Source organism: Cavia porcellus, unplaced genomic scaffold (assembly GCF_034190915.1).
Source record: "Cavia porcellus strain 051 isolate PalLab524CR breed Dunkin Hartley unplaced genomic scaffold, mCavPor4.1 scaffold_27, whole genome shotgun sequence".
NCBI lineage: Eukaryota > Metazoa > Chordata > Mammalia > Rodentia > Caviidae > Cavia > Cavia porcellus.
Window position 1 is genome coordinate 26557590 of NW_026947510.1, and position 22440 is coordinate 26580029.

Sequence of the window (22440 nt, forward strand, 5' to 3'; positions counted from 1 at the left end):
GAGTGATGATGTGACTTTTGTCCTTGCTCCTGTTTATGTATCACCTTTATTGATTTGTGTATATTGAATCAACTTTGCATCTCTGAGATGAAGCCTACTTGGTCAGGATGTGTGATATTTTCGATGATTCGTTGCACTCTGTATCTTGTATTCATTGCATTCTGTTAGTATCCTGTGAAGACTTTTGCACTATATTCATAAAAGAATGGTCTATGAATTTGGTATGCAGATTCTCAACAACCATGCATCTGTGTGAGTGGAAAATGTACCACACAATATAACATTCTCAAAGATCCAGTAAATTATGAACTCAAAGCAAGCATCCAAGTGAAAAAGAAGGAAAAGTTACAAATCTCTTGGTAAATTCACTCTTTCTATCCAAGATTTGCACAGACACTGACATATTTGGCATGTAAAGTCCTTACTCTATCTATTTAAATGTCAGTGGCAGCCCTAATTTAGCCATGCACATGAAAACAAATGAGTTTTCTAGATCACAAATATTCCTTTAAATTGTAACTTTCCAATTAAAAATATATGCTCTCTTCATTTGAATTCTTCAGTAATGAACAATTTGTGTGAAAAATAAAGGATCATCTATAGCATATGTGACATTTTCCGTTTAGTTTTAGAATTTCCCAATGTCATTTGGAACTGACTTTTGTTTGATTTGTACTTACCAAGCAAACAGTAAGCAAATAAACAATCAAATATTCACAGTATTTATAATTCAAGAGATGATGCAAATTAAGACAGGATCATCCTGGAGTATTCATTCTCAACTTGAATTCTCAAATGCTTATAATCTCCTCAAACATTAGTCTGGTTAAATGTATTTTGGACTTATTATTCCAAAGAGCTCAGTTATCTGACAAGAACAGGAGTATATTAAATGTATGCATAATACATTTTAGAATTGGTTTGCATACTAGACACTAGTTAGTTATTAAATCTTACTTTAAACCTACCAGTTTTCTCAATCTTCCCTCTACAGCTTGATTCCCAGTGTAGAGAAGACCAACTCAAACAAAAAATTTTCTTTTTAGTGAAAAAGCTATTTACTTATCTGTGCACAAGGTTAAGAAATTATGGAATGGAAATCTGTATGCTTACAAGAGTATCTTGTATAGGCATTTTGCTTAAATTTTCATTTATATTCTCATTTCATAAAAGGCTTACAAATTTTGAATTACATATTTAATGACAATAGTAGATATAAAAGGAGTACTATTTTTTCCACTTTATATTTAACTGATGTTGACAAGTCACCATCAGCTCTCTCCCTGAACTTCATTTAGCTTACTTGTAAATAGAGATATCTGGTAGAACAAATGACAATGCTAAATGATGTGTTGTGCTAACTGTACAATATTATATAAATTTAAGATATGTATATCCTATATTTTACATAGCAAATTTATGTATTTTTTAAAATCAGTTATACAATTATAAACACTAAAAAACAAAGATGACAAGGAAACTCCTGCAAACTAAACTTGGCAGAATTTGCCGAGGTCCTTTGCAATTTAAATTCTGTGTAACTATACAGACACACCATGTCCACCGATCAGAAAATCCATTACTGGTAAGAGTGCGTTTTCCTCAAGTTGACCTATGGATTAAATATAATTCTAGTCTAGATTCCAGCAAGCACTTACACTGAAACTGAGAAACCAATACTGAAACTGGCATGGAAATGCAAAAAACCTCTAACAGACAAAAAAATTGTAAAACATTTTTATATATAGCAAAGCAAATTAGTATATTCATCATTTCAACACAGTCACTCATTATTTGTTGTTGTTTCCTTCTGCAATGGCAACTAAAATCTCATTTAACATACATTTCACATGCAATACAATTTTTAAAATGTACAGTCTTTATTAAATCTCTAGACTTGTTCTCCCCACGTCTGTTATTTTGCATCCTCTGACTTACATCTCACCTGTACATTCCTTGTAACCACTGTTTTTTCTGTGTATTTTATTCATTCTACATATAAGTGAGATTATGTTATTTTTTCTGTGTCTTTCACTTAAGCATACTATCCCCCAGCCTTATTACAGCAAATGAGACATTCTTTTTCTTTTTAGAGCTGAATAATAAAATTTTATCCATCTGTCCATCAAGGGCAGTCAGATTGCTTCTTTATTTTGCTATAGTGAATCATGCTGCAGTAACCCTAAGAATGTACACATACTTCACTACATGGTGAATTTGTTTCCTTTGGATATATTCCAAAAGAGATTGCTAGGTCAAATGATAACTTCAATTTTAATTTCTTTAAATACTGTTTTCAATAATATCTGTATCAATTTACATTCCCACTAACCAAATATATCCCTTTTTCTACATTCTCATCAACAAAGTTCTTTTGACTTTTTTTTGATGGTGACAGAATTTATTTAAAAAATAAAAGTGAGGAACAAGGGAGCATTTGGCTCTGCTGGGCAAGCTGAGGCTGAGTAAAAGAGCAAAGAGCGAGATAAAAGTAAACCTTGGCAAACACCGGGCAGGCTACATTGAGGAAATCTAAACAGCCTGTCCTCTTGTGACTTTTTAATTAGAGCCATCATCATGGGTGTAAGGTAGTACCTTATAGTACTTTTGATTTGTATTTCCCAGATGATTAAGGATACTGAGCTCCTTTTCATTATTTGGTTTCTTTAACATACTCTTCAGAAAAATGTCTTGAGGTGTCCTCTCCATTTGTAATCTAGTTCTTCTATTATTGGATTACCTGTGTTCTTTATAAATTTTCAGTAATTCCCTGTCAGGTAGTAAGTTTGGATATATTTCTTTTCACTATACAGGCTACCATTTATTTTGTTATTTATTTTGCTGGGCAGAAAACATATGAGTAAAGTCTCATTTATATACTTTTACTTTATAGTTTAAGCATTTAGTAAGATATTAAAAAAAAAATTCCCAAAACCAAAGTCCAGCAGTTTTTCCACTAGGTTCTCTTCTAGGAGTTTTATAAATTTGGGTCTCATAGTTAGGCCTTTTTTGAGTTCATTTTTATAGGATATAAGTCAAGGATCAAAGTCCATTTTTCTTCATATTGAAGGTCAATTTCCCCAGTAATAGTTATTAAAGAAACTATCCTTTCTCTGTTATATGACTGTCAAAAATTAGTTGGTCTATGTTTCGGTTTATTTTGAGAGTAAAGACTTGTTACAAAGTTACAGCCATTAAGAACATGCTATTTGGAGGAAGCTTAAAGGACTGAGAAAAAACCTGAGTCTTTATACAGCACCACACATAAGAACATAAACAATGGATTTTGGCTTGATATAAAAGGTAAGTAAGGAAACAAAGAATCGTCATTGAAACAAATGTGCTACAATTCATAATAGCTAAATTTTTAAGTGGCATATATATCCATCAACAGATAAATGAACAAAGAAAATGTGGTATTATTTACATACAATGCAGAACTAGTCTGCTAAAAAGGATGAGTCATTTTTAGAAAAATGGATGCATATTGAAACCATAATATTAAGTGAAATAAATCAGACACAGAAATTTAAATATTACATGATTTCTTTTTATGTGAAACAAAATGTAAGTAAATTATGGCATAAAATAAAAGATAACAGGAAATAAGGAGACAGCTATTTTGCATAAAGGAAGAGGGTCAAGAGATGGATGGAGTTGGGGGGGTGGGAATGAAAATAAAAAACAATAAGATGTGTTATGTACATGCACTGACTTCCACAATGAAGGTAATCAGTAAGCACTCCAAACATTTACAAAAACTAAAAAGAAAAGAAACAAGTGGTACTAGAACAACTGGATGTCCATATGTCAAAAACACCAGCTTGAAACCATTCCTCAGAATATGTACAAAAGTTAACTTGAAATTGATCCTAAACTTTAATATACACTTTAATGTTTTGAAACTTGTAGTAAGCATAAGAAAAAATTTGTATGGCATTGGATTCAACAAGTTTTTTTTAGAACAGTGAAAGCTTGATCCATAAAATAATAGAGTAAAGCTCATCAAAATTAAAAACAATTTCTCTTGAGAAGACATATAAGAAAATGGAAAAGTAGGAAAGAGACTGAGATGAAAAAGGACTTGTATCTGGCATACATAAAGAACCAAGACTCAATTAAAAGGAAACAAAAAATTCTTTTTTAATGGGCAAAGGATTTGAAGACACTTGACCAAAGAAAATATACCAGTGATAGTAAAGAAAAACAAATAAAACATCACTAATCAACCAAAACCCCTCAACGTCATTAGTAATGGAGAAAGGCAAATTAAAATCCCTTTACATGAGTATAGAAAGGTTAAGCAATGATCAGAACATGTATTGATGATGATGTGGAAGGACTAGAACTCAGACTACAGTTGTTAAGGTAAATGAGTGTGATCATTTTAGAAACCAATTTGATAGTCTTAAAGATTTAGACATAAATTCACTATGACACATTCATTCTACTCCGAGGTATTATCCAAGGAAAAAAAGGCACACATTCATATAAAAACTTGTACAAGAATGCTCATATCAACTTCACTGTAATAGCCCCAAAGTGAAAATAATCCAAATGTCTATTGATAGCTAAATAGATAAAATACTACTTAGCAGTCTAAAGGAAGAACTGAACTATTGATATGCAGTACAACATAGACTAATCTCAAAATGATTGGTAAGTGGAAGAATATACACAAGAAAGAGGACTTATTATATTATTCAATTTATACAAGATTCTATGAAGTCCTAGCTAATTTAGAGTGACAGAAAACAGACACAAGAAAGTAAGGTACAAGTACACAATTGCATATTATTTAGCGACAAAGAAGGATAAACTTGCGCCATTTATAGGAAAAAGGATGCACCATGAGACCATAACGATAAGGGTAATAAAGCAAATACAGAAGGTTAACTATTATAATTTTTTTTCTATGAGAAATCCAAAGTATAAGTAATTTAAAGAACAAAACAAATGGTAGATTACAGGAGACAGACGTAGGCCTTTTACAGATGGTAAGGGAATCTAGGCATAGAAGGAAAGGGATAGTAAGTTAATGGGAAGATGAAGAAAAAAGACTAAGATGTGATATGTTCATGTGCCAGCTCCCAAAGCTTAGTGATTGATTAGTGTAGGCACAGACAGTGCCAGAGAAAGGGACTACAAAGAAGCATAAGAAAATCTGTTAGTGATAGATGTGTTCATTACCTTGGCTGTGGTAGTAGTTTTGAAGCTACATGCGAATTTCCATATTCACATAAGTTGTAAATATTAAATTTCATTGTACAGCTACACATCAATAAAGTTTAAAGAAAATGGATAAACAGTAACAAATTATGGGTAACAGAAAGAGGTTTGGCAGGTAAGTTTTTGAAAATGAATGAAGTCTATTTAAAGAGAAAAAAATGAATCTTTGTTCCCAGGGATAAAACCCAAGCCTTCAAATGAAAAATTAAAATTTTGGAAAACATCTGCCATTATGAGCTAGACAGTCTCTTATTACTTTTCTGATCAAATTATTTGTGACTCTAATGCATATGATCATTTATTATTGTAGAATGAATGTGTCACTATTCAGATTATCTGTATGACTTCATGTCCTGATACTTTCCAAATGGCCAAAGTACAGTGGTACAAAATCATGAATGGGTAAAAGATGCATTTAAATTGCAAGATCAAACAATGGACTTAAATAACTATGTATGATGCGGCTTCTGATTCCATAATGCAATTAATCTTTAAGAAAATTTACCCAAATCTACTGTAGCAGACAGAACACGAAGATGGCCTTCCAAGTCCCACCTAATGCCTGGATCTGTGAATGTTTAAATATCACTTTGATAATTATATTCTACAGCTCTTAAAATAGGGAGATTATCTAGGTGGCCTGATATAATCATTTAAACCACTTTAAAACCAGAGTTTTCTCTGGTAGGTAACAGAAATAGAAGTCAAAAACATTTGAAAGATGTGATATGCTAGTGATGGCTTTTAAGGTGCAGAGATTATATGAGAAGGAATGCAGGCAACCTTAAGGAACTAGAAGATTTCCTTGACAGCAAGGAAAGAAATGAGAATCTCAGACTAATAGCTGCAAGGAACAGAATTCTACCAACAGCTGAATGAGCATGGTAGTAGATTCTTTTTCCAGAGTCTCCAAATAAGAGCTCAGTTTGACATTTTTATTTGGCTTCATGATAAACTGAGCTGAGTTGAGGCAGTCAAATATGTCTCAACTTCTAAATTACATAACTTTTAAATAATGAATTTTTAAAAAAGTTTCTTTATCATGATAATATGCTATGCATCAAATAAGAAGCTAAGATATTTACCATAAATCAAAATACACAATCCCATTAAGTGTCCAATTTACTTCCAAAAGATTCTTATAATGAGTCCAAATTTATTCAGTAATGTTTACAAAAGAAAAAAGAAATGAAGTATTCAGAGATAAAAGACTTACTGGACAAATATGTAACTCTAAAAAATAGAATACTCTATAACCATTACAAGGAAAAGGTAGAAGTATATGAATGATTATGACAATAAAACCACCCCAAGTAATATTGAGAAAAAAGGATCTGACATTAAAATGATTTTTCCTGTAATTAAAAACACTGGTGTAAATTAAGGTACCTACATTAAATATCTTAACATTGAGAGAGAGAGAGAGAGAGAGAGAGAGAGAGAGAGAGAGAGAGAGAGAGAGAGACCACAGCTAAAAACAAGTAAAGAAAAAGCAATCAGCTTTGGGATATAATTAGAATGCTGAGTCAAAAACTTTCACTTATAATTTTCTACTTTTCATTGTATTTCTAATGGAGTTTTATTCATTCAAAAATATCAGTAAAAGTTACTTGTTATTATCTAGATAAACATTTTCCTGGCTTTCATACAAAGCAAACTTCTCTTTTGTCTTATTCAATTTAGATTTGCAATGTGGAATTTACATGTATGCTCCTTTAACCATCTGTGATAAAACAAGTCACCTTTCCTTATCAAGCTAGCTATACCTCCCTGATCTAAGTTTCTCAGTGCCATTTCTTACTAATAAGGGGTTTCATCTGCACCTATGTGAATATTAATGTTTTTATAGGTTTTGCATATCTGATTTTAATATTCAATTGTTATAAAAATTTTGGACTATATTCTCTCATCTTTTTCTAATAATAATGCAAGCCATGAAGATGCACATCATAAACTTTGCAAACCACTGCAACAATACCTTACCTAACAGGCAATACTGTCTAAAGAAAATGAAGATCATTAAAAAGATGATTAAATGATGTTAATACTGGCAATATTCCAGTAGGAATAAAAGTAATAGGATGAAATGGATTAATAATCCTAAATAGTATGTTATGGTTTATACCTTGGGATAAGGTTTATATCCCAAAACTTCATGAGTTTATAGGTGCGGGTTTGGGTGACTGGATTATGGGAGTTACCGGATTATGATCTGAAGAAGCAAGTTAGAGTAAGCATGGCCTGGGAAGCTTTATCTCCTTCCCTTGATCAGTATGTCTCTCCCTCTTTCCCCTCTCGCCCTCACCCTTCTGTGCAACATGCCGTAAGCAGTTTCACCTCAGCCATGACCTTGAACATGCTATGCTGTTCTGCCTTGGAGTCCACGGCCTATGGACTGAAACTGTACAAACTGTGAGGCATAATAAAACTTCCTTCTTTTAAGTTGCACGTATTTCATATAGTACCTCATCAATGAGAAAAGAGACTAGGACATAGTAGAACAACTATATAGATAATAAATAATGGGTAATCTATAATACTATGTTTACTTCACAAATTTTAAAGTTAAAATAATTTTTTCACTTTTCTTTAAATTTTTTCTTTTAAAGTGGATATTATTAGTGGTGAAAACAAAAAGTAAAGCAAAATTTTTCAATTACTAAATACTATATTTGTAAAGCATATTGAGATCCAACTATACCTATTTTCTACAACAGGAAGATGGACAATGAGAAAAGCCAAAAACATCCCAGAGAGTTTGACAGCTTTCTGTGTTGTCACAAGTTGCTAGCCAAAATATCTGAAGACACTGAAAGTCACCAGAAACAAATACCAGGAGAAATTCCTAGACTGATCACCTTGTTTGTCCACGTATGAAAAGTCTGTCAGTGACCCAAAGCACTATTATATTAAACACATATATTTAAGAAAATGTGTGGAAAGGTATTTTAAAATGTTATGAAGTAGTAAATATCAAAACTATCAGTGTTATAAAGTCACACTAAGTAGACTTTTCTAAAAAGCTTTCACATTATATATAATTGAATTTCATGTGCAACTACACTCAAATAAATCTGTCTCCAAAGAATGCTAGCTGACATTTTCAAGAAAACAACAAGGTGTCATAGCCTATAAAAATACTGGGTATATATACAAGCTCTTTGTTATCAGGTAAATTTTAAACAAAATCCTTGGAGAATTTACACAGAGAAATTAGAGATTGAAAATTAAAAAGAAATCCATAAAACATGACATTAAAATGTTATCATGAAAACCTCTTAAATCACATTACCTGGAACCAGTTCCATAACGATATACACAGGCTGTCTTTGTGTGCAAACTCCTATAAGTTTGACAATATTAGGATGATCATATTGCTTGAGAATTCTGGATGAGAGAAAAATACAAGAATTCTTATCATATGAATAAAAATGAAAAAAGCATTAAATTATAACAATGAATAATGTATACGAAGAGTATACTATAGTCATAATTCAATTTTTAAAACATTAGCATAGCTGCAATTATGATAAGTGGGATGAATTATAAAATTATTAATAAATATTGGAAACATAAGATAGGTACAAATGAGTTTGTGCTACTTAATTCAATTAAATATTCATTTAAAGTTTTCCACTCTGAGTGATTAATAATAATGTGTTAACCTAGAACGTACAAATATGTAAACTCCCTTCAAAGTATTTGGTTTGATCCACCACCAGAAAAAAATTATATCATACTGCTGAATACTGTAGAGTGTACTTCACTAGATTCTGTAACAATTAAATATTTTCTTGAAGAATACACTCAATTTCAAAAGTGGAAACACAAAAATTTTGAAAAAGTTGGCAACAAATTTAAAAAATAATTGAGTAACAGAGTAGCAACACAGGCTGACGTTGAAACAGAAGATTTAGTTTGAATAAAGGCTATCAGAAGTTATAAATGTATGACAGACTAATCGATAGGACTCCACACATAAGCCAAAAGTAGATTAGATTCCCTTAGATACCTGTCCTGCTTATTTCTATTGGCAAAGTTTAACCCTACTGATACAGTTATAAATCTGCTCCTACAGTATTCTTTCCTAAAGAATGAAAAAATAATTTTGGATAAAGACAAAACATTTTTACATGCATAGCTAAAACAGAAAAAGCCCTAAGAAACTCATTTTTGGATTTAAAACTTTGTAATTATTTATGAATGAAAGACTAGGAAAAATTCTCAAAATAGAGAAAATATCTGTCAATAACTCTGAGCATCTAATTTCTAAGAGAGATTAAAAACAAGATTTTTGAAATATTTGACTTTAACCAAAAAAGCCATTTCTTAGGTGGCAAGATGGATAGTAAAGAAATTTCACAAAGCTAAACAAACTTTGATAATATGAAATGTCTAAATATATCTTTGTGGAGTCTACCAAAAGACACGCATAAATTCGCATAAACTGTTCATCTTTGAGATAAAATGTATCATTTCACTTTGAAGGAGAAAATTAAACTCCGTACTTTGCAATAAAATACATAAGTTAGAAAGCAACAATTTAAGTATTTTTGAAAATAATGTTAGACATAGCATTGTGTCTTAAGAATACCTGTGAAAAATCATAAAATGAAACTGTTTTAATTGTGACAGGACTTAAAATTTATCAGAATTTTTCTGAATTTCCTATAATGTACATGAAAAGAGCATACAGTTTTAATGAATGCATCCAACTACCATTGCCATCAATATTTATTTTAGATGATGAATAAAGAAATAAACATTAAACTGATCCATACATCGGGCCTCAGGTTTTTCAGTCATCACTTCTGTTCTTCACAGCACTTTCTCTGGACACTACAATACCTATGGGTCCCTGTATTCTTCTTCTCATCCATTCTTTTATCCTCTCAAATCTATTATGCCCATCCATCTTACCCTGTCCAAAGCACTTTTGTATTTGTTTTGTGTTTTTAAAAATATATTATATTTTCACCACTACCAGAATTGTTTTAATATCTATAATATAGGAATAGAAAAGTAGGACATTAAATTCTAGCTAAAAATAGAAAATAACATCTTAGAAGACACATTAGAAAAGAAATAAGGAGGAGACTGTTGAAGAAATGCCAGACACTAAACTGAAGAAGAAATTTGATTCTCATTAAAGAAATATTTAGAGAATCAAAGCAATAATACTCAAAGGAGATAGGATGTATATAATCATATATCTAAATGTATTACTTTAGAGAACTCACTTGGCTTCTTGTAAAAATTTTATTTTCAATTCCTGAGGAAGATCTTCTTTACACATTTTAACAGCAACAGCAGTTTTATCCTTTAATGTGCCCTTATATACTTCACCAAAATTTCCCTGAAATTACAATACATTCATTGTTTGGGATGCATGACAGCATGTAAATCTTTGTCACACACACAGACACACATACATGTAATGAAGTGTTTTATACTACGTAAAGCACCCTGCATTCTGGTACATTTACTTCCTGTTATTCTTAGAATGTTTTCTCCCATAATTGTCAGTTTATTAATTATAACAGAAATAGAAGATATTAGTATATACATGGTATGCCTTTATCTGAAAGGTTCTCAGGCACTTATTATTCAATGTATTTTAAAATATTACCTTACTCGTTTAAGCTTTTCATGGCTAAGCTACGAGAACTACAGCATCATTCTCCACGTAAGTTTCCAGTCACTCCCTCCATGACCCTTTTTGCCTTGCTCCTTGCATCTCAGCAAAGCTTGCTTCATTAGGATCCCAGTTTCTCACCTAAACTGTTCTCATCTTTGGTTGTTTACCTCTCTAACACACTATTTCACCAATGCCAGGTTAATTTTGCTAAGAAAAAAACACATTATATTACTGCCTTGCTCAGCATCCATTCTTTAATTACGTCTACTTTCTACTCTGTGTAGTTTCATAGCATAGTCCCCAAATATATATGCATTCAAAACTCAAATGTGATCACAAAATATGTGCCGTGTCATGCCTTGCCTTGCCTTTCCTATCTATCTATCTATCTATCTATCTATCTATCTATCTATCTATCTATGTAATCTATATGTTTTAGCTCTATGGAAAAGCCTCCCCTCCTGCCAGAGAAAATGCTACCTAACCTTTAGTTCTATTTCTGACACTTCCTCCTTCATGAAGATTTTTTAACCTTTAAAACCTGTGTTTCCTTTTTTCTGTCCCCTTATTCTCCCCTCCCTCCAAATCTTTCTCTCCTCATAAAAGCTCTATTTTTATTTTCTCTTCAATTATTTTTGCTCTTTAAATCTTTTTCTCTTTCTTCCCCTTCCCATTTGAAAAAGTTCTTCTTACTCCTTAATATCTATCATTGATGTTGCTCCTTATTTATTCTTTGACTTTCTCACACAAGAGAAACAATGTGATATTTATACTTAAACTTATGTGTCTAATTTATTTCATTTAAAATCACAGTCTGAGAGACATCCATTTACCTGAAAATGTTGCACTTTATCCTTATGGCACAGTAGTAGTCTACATAAAAAAAAACCCATTTACTTTAATGCATTCATCTCTTGATAGGCATATGGGCTGCTTCCCAAACTTAGCTATTATAAATTGTGTGGCTATATACTGTGAATGTATCACTATGGTATGATGACTGTTTCAGAAAGATACTAACAGGGGGAACAGTTGGGTCAAATGGAAACTACAGTGCCGGCTTCCATTTTTCTAACTTATTTCTTCTTATACCAAACTTCAAAATTCCTTTCACCTTGTAGGAATCTTTGTAGCCTAACACATTTTACATTACTCCTTTTATTACTTTTTGTACAATCCCCTTAATATTCTTTCCTCCTTTTGTATTCACCTTAAATCTCATGGTCAGTAATTATAACTGACAAACCATCTTCACTCTACATCTTTATTTTCTTTAGCTGTAGGACTCTCTTGGCCAATTGTGGTGAACCTATGGCATGGGTGCGATAGTGGGCTGCTTGTATCATAGAAAACTAAAATGGTCACTAACACTGCCCGAAGTAAGTCTAATCCTAATAAAATTTCTCTCAGACTCTGCCTACTCTGCACCTACAAAGCTAAACACGGCTGAAAAATATTGTTAACTGATTTATCTTTAATATGCATGAATATAAAATGTTAGGAAGCCCTTACTTCATGAAAATAAGTACTTCAGAGCACTCAAGACCACTTGTTTTTCTAGCCCCACTCACACTCCCATGCTCCCAAATGGCTGGTTTCCTCCTACTGTCTCTCCTGTCTCTGACAATCATTCTGAGCTTATGATGTTGCTTCTAACTTTATTGGGGGTAAAGTACCCAAAAGTGATCTCAATAGAACTTCTGGATTCTTGGTCACAAATTTATTCACCTACAAATCTTCCTGGCTATGATAAAAATGAACCACTGTATTTCCATTAAAGTCAGGCCTCAACTGTGGACTGAAACCCATCTCTTCTTACCTACTCAAATATACTGTCCTTGCAATTCTCATTTCTGTCTCCTGTATCATAAAATTTTCACTATAAAATTCACTACTGCAAACTAACATGTTATTATTTCTCTCAGGTTAAACAATAGCACAAAAATCACTCTTTTGCATGACTCAGCTTCCTTTTGCAACAAAATTTTAAAGAGTTACATCCTTGCTATCTCTCATTACTCTCCTCCTATTTTCTTAAATCCATTCCAACTTGTCACCTAATGTACTTCAAAAGGAAACTGCTCAGTGAAATAACCAGTGACTTCTTCACTGCCAATCCATAGGTTAATTCTTGATCATTATCTCATTTGACTTCTCTGCATTTGCCACTACTGATCTCTCTCTCTTCTCCCTGGCATAATTTGTATTCTTGTCTTCCAAGTCTTCTTATTTGGCTGTTCTTTCCTAACCTCATTTGAGGATTGCTTGTCTTTTACCCATCCCCTAATGTTGGAGTGACCAGGGCTGAATTCTGGGTCTGAGTGCCCTCCCTGAGACTCACACTCTATTCCTGAATTCATCTCATCCTATGGTTTTATGTATTTTTTAGTATTGGGAATTGAACTCAGAGTTCACATGTACTAGGCAAGCACTCTATCCTAAACTACTTCCCTATTCTAATCTTATGGCTTTAAATGTCACCTACATTACCCCAAATGACCAACTCTATCCTTCTTACACAGAAATCTCTTCAAAAGGCACACTTAATAACCAACTGTTCTTTGCCATCTCCACAGAGAAGGCGAACAGATAAATTCAATATATTCAAAACTGAACACCTAATTTTGTTCCCCGAAACATGCTATACTTACAGCCCACTTTACTCTCTCTCAATCCCTATGTAGATTCCATCAGGATATTAACTGATTCAACTAAACAATATATCTAGAACTCAGCATTTTTTACTGTCTCCATGTCACCACCCTGTTCTAGTTCATTTTTTAGTAACTTAAGTGCAAAGGCCTCCAACCTTTCAACTCATCAGCCCATTTTTAACACAATGTCCAAAATGACTATTTAAAAACTGAAATTTCAACTACTAGCACTTCCAAACCATTTCTTATAGGACTTAGCACTCTCTAATATTGTACAATTTACTATTTATCCATATCACATTTTTCTATCTTCCCTATTAACAGAACACACATTCCAGAAAGGAAATGATTTCTGTATGCTTGTTCACTGATCTATCCCAAGTGGGAAAACGAGTACTTGGCATATAATAGGCATTCAGCAAATACTGGCTGACTGAATAAGATATTTATTGACTATCAACTATATAGCAACCACAGTCTACTGAGACTATAGTGCAGAATAAAAAATCAGAGTTTCTGCCATTACTTTAATACAGTTAACTCCAAACCCCATAAAGATATGAATTATGGTTGATTCTTTTCAATTATCTAGGCACTTTCAGCCAGTACACTATAAATATTCTTTTAGAAAAGGTATTAAAATATTAAGTGACAAATCATGTTGTTGTAGTATTTAAAAATATTAGATGAAGTTAAGCAACACTTTCCTAAAATATCAGTATTTTATTAAAAATTATTAAATTTATTGAGACGGACATGTTATTGCCTAGTCTCTGAGAAAATAATTATTCTTAAAGCAACCTTACTAAAAACCTAAATTTAACTAATAAGCCATAGTTTACAGAATAAACTTGACATCATAATTGAAATATTTTTCTTTAATTGAAAATTTTTCTTCATACTAAATTGTGTCCTTAATATTTTCTCTTTATTTCAATAAATTGTTTTATAATTTCTTAAATTGTATTTTCATGAAAATTCATTCCTTTGTAATAATTTTTTACCCTATTACTGCCACTGCATTACCTCTAGCAATAGAAAGAAGAAATATTACCTTAAGAAGTAGGGGAACATCACAGTAAATATACATATCAGCTGCTGCTTTTAGCTTGAGGTTTTTTATAAGTGACTAATTAAATGTATTAGCAGTCTCCAAAAAACTTAATCCTTTCATTTGGACACCATATTTTAAAATAATTAGTGTTAAGATTTTCCCAAAGTAGATTATTTCAACAAGGATTTATTTTCTTCAACATATATTAGAGATCTTTTTAAAATGGAAAAAAGTCAATTCACTGAATTTACATTTCAGTCAAAAATAGTCACTCATTGATTCGTGCGAAACGTTGAGCTTGAGTTAAACTCAGTAATGATTATTTGTCCCTGATAGGTGATACCTTTCCCAAAATAAGTGTATTTTACAGTATTTTTCACAGTACATCATAAAGCTAAACTCAACTCAAACTTTCACATGAAAGTATCACTAAGTAAGTCAATGACAAAGTTTTACTAGACCTCAAGTATAAGTAAAATATTACTAATAAATTTGAAAATAATTTATTTTAAATATCAAATGTCTCTATGTTTGATATAATACAATTCAATAAGGCCTGTGAAATAAGTTTCTAACTCAACTGAAAGAAAAGAAACATCCTTTATATAAAGCTGTCTTCTCTGACCACTAATAGAGTTACAAAACAGATACTGATATTGAAACATGTGGCTTGTCCTTATGTTTTAGGCTAATATAATAAGCCCAGTGTTGTTATATACTGTAATTCTATGAACAATTCTGAATTCTCAAGGAGTTATACCTCACTTTTCTGAACTATTATATTTAACCAGAAACAAAACAGAACTCTTAGGTATTTATTTAAACTTTATCTCAGTTTCTATACAAATCTCAGTTCAATAGTTTTGGTTTTATTATACTGGTTTTGGTTCTTTTGGGGAAAACATACTATTTTTAGAAAACAAGAGTTCTCCATATGCCTTTTAAAGACATTTATTTCAGTGGACATGACAGTTTGTAAGAGAAATGATACTGTGTTCCTAGGTTACTTATAAGGTGCCTTACTGTGTGCTGGAATATAAGTAAAGAAAGTGTTCATAGTAAATACAAGAAACTTCAGTCATTTAGGTCAGTTTTCATGTACCTTGCCCAGTAATTCTCCCAATGCAATATCTTCATGGTTGAGAATCCATTTCTTATCCTACAGCACAAACAAAAAACAAAAACAAAAAAGAAATGAGGAAGAGGCAGTTGTTTAGTCTAAACAAGAATATACTGAGTACATGTCCTTTAAGATGCATCTGAGACTGTGATAAAACAGACATAAGGGACATTTCATTCAGACCATTTAATCAATAGCATACTAAGAAGCTATAACCTCAAGATGCTAGAAAACAAATTTCAGCAATGTTACTGTTTATAGGATATTAAAGTCTACATTATAGCAAGCTTCTTTCAGAAATCTTAGACTCCAAAATGATAGTATCCCTATAACTGGAAAATAGGATGTATTTTCATTTACCATAAAACTTTGGCTATGCTATTGTCCTTTCAAACATTTTTTGTCATAAGTGCATGAAGGAGTTTCATTTTACAGTGCAAAATTTCCAATTCTCTCTTGAATTTAGAGAATTACTTTCTACATAAATCATACTACCGAGAGCTAATCATGTAAATTAGCCACGAGTTACAGATTTCTATGAGTTCCAAATCTTTCTCAAGTAATTTCCTGTAGCATAATAAAACAACAAACATCAAACACAGTATTGCTAAGATGCACAACACTAGTGAGGCAAGTATGCTATTATAAAAGAGCATCTTATTAACTCTCTGGAGAACTGATTACTACTTAGGGAATAAGTCAGTATGTAAAAAAATCTCAGGAAACTACACAACACCATAATAAATAGGTTCAAGTATTATTTTGAAAGAAAAAGAAAAGAGAAGTGAAACAAGGACAAACGAAATAGAGTGAAAAGAAAGGAAGAAAGATAACTTAAAAAAGGAAAGAGGTAGAAAGAAGGAAGAGAAAGAGAAAGGCTAGATTGAAATGTTTTATTCATGATTTATTTTATATGTTAGTGTAGTTTTCTTCACTAGAAATACAGATTGAAACCTAACTGTGGTACAGTAAAAGATATAACAAGTAAAACTCCTAAAATAAAAATTCATCATAAGTATGATTTAAAATACACTAGAGAGCCACTGATCTATTTTATCTTCTGAAATACCATGTGGCAAACAGTCGACAATCACTCTCTGACAGATTAATCAAGGGACACTGAATTTTAAAATGCAAGAGCATGATCTTTAATTCTAAATATTAATGTTACAAATACATTAAAAGAAAGCATGTGAGAATATCTTCACAGCCATTGTAAACAAAGATTAGCTACAAAAAGCACTTGCTATATGAGAAATAAAAACTGGACTCAATAAAATTACAAACATATGTTCTTTCAAAGGCATCATTTAAAAAGTACAAAAGTAAACTACAATCTGGGAAAACATTTTTACAATATTTATATGCAACAATATTATTTGTATGTAGAACATATAGAAAATTCATATTTTAAAATCGATCTTAAGAGATTATTTTATAAACTTAACAAAATATAGTCAATAAGAAAATCCAAAAGTGCATAAAAATCCAAAAGTATTGTCACTAATTAGCAAAGAGCTAATTAATATCACAACAATGTGATAGTACTTCATACCCATCAGAATACTAAAATTATTAGAATATATACACATGTATATATGTGTGTGTTGCTGTGTATTGAACTCAGGCCCTTGCACACATGAAGCAAGTGCTCTCCTACTAAGGTAAACACCTGGATCAGAATGTTAAAGTTAAAAGATTATTAATACAATAAGAATGTGGAACAACTAGAGTCCTTTTATGTTGCTGGCAAAAATTCAAAGAAATGCACCCATTTTGGATGTTTCTTCTAAACTTAACATACTCCTACCTTATTACTCAATAATTACACTTTTAGGTGTTAACAGACATAAAAACATAGAAGAAAGATTCATCATAAAATTTTTGAAGCATATCTACTTAAAGTACTCAACTAAAGCAACCCTAATGTCTATCATAAGATAATGAGTAATTTTTTTTACATATTCAGAAAAGTGAATAATGGCAACAAAAAGCAACTTACAACAAAGGAACTTGGTGCTTGCAAAATGTTTTGGTGAGCTCATAAAGTCAGGTTACTCTGTATATCCAGTATATATATAGAAAATGATTGCATTTATGTGAAGTTCTAGGAAAGGAGAGCTACTCTATAATTCTGGAAAGCAAACCAATATTTGCCTGAATCATAGTTGTTGACGACTGACTGCAAAGGAAAAAAGAAGCAACTCTTTGAGTTATGGAAATGTTTAATTCTTTGCTCCTAGCCTTCTATACAGCCTCCTTCCATCTCTTCATTTCTTTGTTTGCTATGAATTGAATGTAGAGCCTAGCACAAGCTAAGTAGACACCACCACTGAGTTATATCTCCAATCCTCCATTAAACTATATACCTAAAACCTTTGCCAAATGTACTGTACATAAGTTATATATCCATAGAGATGATTTTTAAAACAAGATTTTCATTTGAATACTACTTTATACTGAATTCCACTGCCCCCAACATACTGTCAAATGCTATTCATCAAAAATATAGTCTGACAAGCAAGAGTTGTCATTTTGATATTTTTGAGAGATTTTTACGCTTTAGACAAGGGAAACGAGGTACTTTAGACCAAGATTTACACTATAAACCACTGAAAAAGCCAGGAAAAATGTAAAAACCTATACAAACACAGAGGTTCAAATATCTGTTTATACACAGGATATGTAATAAAATAGTAAAGAACTTGGAAATTAAACAAAAATTAAAAAGAAGCAATTTAAAATTTTGTGGACTCTTTCTAGGTTTTTAACTAGGATTCTCTCCAAAATACCACATCATACAAAAGTAATGTTGAAAGGAAAGAAAGGGCCTACCTTCTAATTATCCCTATTATATATCTGATTAAGTTAGAGACTGGTAGACTTAGACTCCCTGCCTGTCATGGTCAAAATGGTTTTGAATTATTAAATTTACTAAATGGTTTTAAAAAATGAAAATAAATTTTAACACATGAAAATTATATAAAATCAAATTTCAGCATTCATGGGTGATAGATCAATAGTTCAACAGCTCAACAAAAATAATGCAACTTGAATTCAGAGAAATAAGGGGAAAATCCAACAACTTGCATAGAACTGTGAGACAATACCACAAGCTCTAACATGCACCTCCAAAGTGGTAGAAAGGAAGGAGAATGAGTACAATTAATGAAAATTATTTGAAAAACTACAGTTCAAAATTCCTAATTTTGAACACAGATTTACTGATCTGTGAAGACACAGATTTACTGATACCAGAAAATGAACCTAATTCAAGAAGAAAAATCCTATAGACACTGATGAACACATAGGACATGGTCACACAAAGACAAAGACAGAGACAGAGACAGAGACAGAGACAGAGACAGAGACAGAGACAAAGACAAAGACAGAGACAAAAAGAGCAACACTGTAAAATAGCAGAGAAATACAATGGAGAGAATCAAAGAAGATCAACTTAAAACACAGTTAACCAAAAGAAGAAGGGGAGGGATGTACATCGTGATGCAAATAAATAAATTAATTAATTTCAAAGATGAGACTTGTAAATCAAACAACACATGCATAGAAGGTTAAAACAGGCAGAAAAGTCTGATAGGGCTTCATCTTACATCCTACACAGGAAGTGCCATTTTGAGAAATTCTCAGCTAACAGGATCAGAATAGCATGGCAGAGTCATGCCACAGAGGATAGACTTGGGCCTTGACTTACTGGCCTCTCTCCAAACAGAAGATAAGACAGCCTAGAAATGTTTTTCCCAGGGACACAACAGGGTGAGTGACCAGGGAGCTATTCTCTCCCCTAACCCACCCATTCATTCTCTTTAACACCCTACATGCTAAATCTAACTCTTATTCTAACTACAAGCCAATCTCCTTAATAAATATAGATGTAAATATCATTAATAAGGTACTGCCAAACAGATTGCAGAAAATCATCAAGAAGATTATACCATGATCATGTAGGATTCACCCCAGAAATGCAGGGATGGTTCACCATATGTAAATCGATAAATGTAATGTACCACATCAACAGAGCCAAGGACAAAATCAACAGGATCATCTCAATAGACTCAGAAAAAGCAAAGACAAAAAGCACTTGACAAATTTCAATACCCATTCATGATAAAAAAAAAAGAGCCTAAGTGGGGACATAAAAATAAATGATACATTATGATATGAATGAACAGAACTGATCATGTTGATGTTTTATCTGCTTGGAGTGATTTGTGACCAAACAAATATTCAGACCTATACACAAAATTTGAATGATACAACCTGCCTGCTAGTGATACTATAACAGAATTGGCTTAGATTCCTTTCATGTTATATATTAGGATATTATTACTAGTTCATGAATATTAATGTATCATTATTATAAGGCATGAACATCTGCTTTATTTGTCTATTTATCAATTTCTCAATTCTCTCAACATCAAAAATAAAGATATTTTAAGCCATCAGATTTTTGATCTAAATTGGAGATTTTATTTTAAAAATAGGAAACAGAGAACAACTCTTAAGATCTGAGTATATTTTTATAAAACTATGCTCCTAATAAAAATAATTTTTAGAATTGCTTAAAACAGATTGAAGGTGAGCCTACAGCCAGACAAAGGTAAGTATTTTCCTGGTCTGAAGTCCACACTTTTATGACATTCATCTGGGAACACGTTTTTAACATGCATACATGTTGGTACTGTCTCAGAAAAAGCTCCACTAGTAAAAGACACATTACCACTAATCTACCTCAGTATACTATCCTTGCCTTGAACACATTTATGCTTTCTTGCCATTTTCTGAAGCAGTTGTGGAACTCCCTTTTGGGAGTGTCTTTAGTTGTGTTATCATGGCTGCCTCAGTGTCCTGAATTGATTCAAAATATTTCTTTTTCATGGTCAGTTAGACCTTGGGGACTGACCAGAAGTAAAAGTGCCAGATCAAGTAGAACTGGAAACACTGCAATGTTGTTGGTAGGCCGTATTTCCATTGGATGGCGCTGGGCAGTAATATTTGGTATATTTCAATGACACTTCCTACACCATTGAATATCTCTAAAATCAATTCCTAGGTATTTTTATAAATGTTGTCTTAGATTATTACATCATTATAACTTGCTGTTTTAGTCAATTTAGTTAGCTCTGTTCAAGGGTGCGAAAAATGGGGAATTCATGAAACCTTAAATACCTAGTAATAAGATTGCTGAAATCTTTTTATGCTTCATGTTAGATCAAATATTTGATGCTATACTGTACAGAGAAATAATTACAGAAAGCTACCTTTCATTTACTGTAAAAAAAGTAAAAGTAAACAGTCACAATATTTCTAGACTAAACTTTGTATATACAAAATAAATAAAATATAAATAAAAGGTAAGCCATTAAGTCAGCAACCTGAATGGGACAAATTCTAGAAAATGGACCATATGCTTAAGAATTAGCACACCCAGCAGGTGTTTTTATAGGAAGTACAGCATATCAATAGCTAAGGATACTGGCAACTGGAAATTTGCCAGAGTACACAAAAGTACATATGTGTATTTATTTTTTTGAGATTGTTTACCAAACTCATTTTATTCATTTATTTATTTAGGTAACAGGAATCAAAATCAAGACTTTTCATTTGCCAGGCAAGTGTTCTGTTGAGCTTATTCCTGGTCCCCCAACCAAGTTCAATTTATGAAAACAGAATTAACTTAATGCTAGAATTATAGAAAAAATATCATGAATACAAATTTATAATTTAATTTTATTTTTGATGTAAATGTTTATTTTTTATTTAAAAAACAGAAAAGTCAGAAAAGAAAGTAAAAAGCAAAAGGCATAAACAACAACAGTAGATTCAAAACAATAACAATACAGGACTTCAAAACAGAATGAAAGAAATTCAACAATAGTAGTTATATTGCATATTGTTCTCTTTTTTAAATAAAGAAAATAAAATTAAAGAAAATAGAAAAACAGAAGAGCAGAACAATTCCAAACTCAAAAAAAATTATCATCATACAATTGCTAGTTGTTACATTTCTCATTTTCATCTTAAAAAATAGTTGCCAAAGTCATAAAATCAAAGCAGAAATAGTGGCTAGACACTCAAACATTGACATGCAAAACCTTCTGTTCAGTGTTCCAACAGAAATTCAATAATATGGTCATCTATCTTACACACTAAACACACCATTATACTTTTTAGAGCACTTTCCTTCTCTTTTGCTTTCACAGTATCTTTTATATTTTTTGGATCCCATTATTCTTTCAGTTTTTTTTTTTTAAACTAGAGAGACAATGTGATGTTTACTCATGTAAGTAAGTATTGTTTATTTCACTAATGAGGATATTTTCAAGTTGCCTCCAATTACCTATAAAGGCCTCAAGATCATCCTTTTTATAGCTGAGAAGTATTCCACTGTATAAAAATACATTTTTTTCATCCACTCTGCAGTTGATGGGCATTTTGGTTGTTTCCAAGATTTAGCTATTACAAATTGTGCTGCTATAAACAATGGTATACATATATCTCTGTGACATGACATTTTCAATTGCTCTGTGAAAATACTCAGGAGGGGAAATAGCTGGATTGAATGGAACTTCCAATCCTAGTTTTGAGGAATCTCTATACTGATTTCCACAGTGGTTGCACCAGTCTGCACTTCCACAACAGTGGAGAAGTGTTTCTTTTACCTCGCATCCTCACCAACATTTGTTATCTATTGTTTTCTTGATGGCAGCCATTCTTTCCAGGGTGA

General features: G+C 31.9%; 1 protein-coding gene across 18 annotated transcripts in view; it reads right to left on the reverse strand.

The window, feature by feature from the left end:
- Positions 1-22440, reverse strand: part of LOC100723598 (tyrosine-protein kinase Fer) — a 449398-nt gene that overhangs the window by 184218 nt on the left and 242740 nt on the right. For 13 of the 18 annotated variants that reach the window (XR_010043814.1, XR_010043815.1, XM_063238109.1 and 10 more), the window contains 3 exons: positions 15678-15734; positions 10470-10585; positions 8522-8616 (listed from right to left, as the gene is read on the reverse strand). Coding sequence is in view for 12 of the 18 variants with exons in the window: in XM_063238109.1 (XP_063094179.1) it covers positions 8522-8616; positions 10470-10585; positions 15678-15734 (268 nt within the window). In the remaining 6 variants the exon portion in view is untranslated. Of the gene's footprint in view, positions 1-8521; positions 8617-10469; positions 10586-15671; positions 15735-17710; positions 17878-22440 lie in introns of those variants that run through there. The other 5 variants (XR_010043819.1, XR_010043816.1, XR_010043822.1 and 2 more) reach the window with 3 other exon arrangements.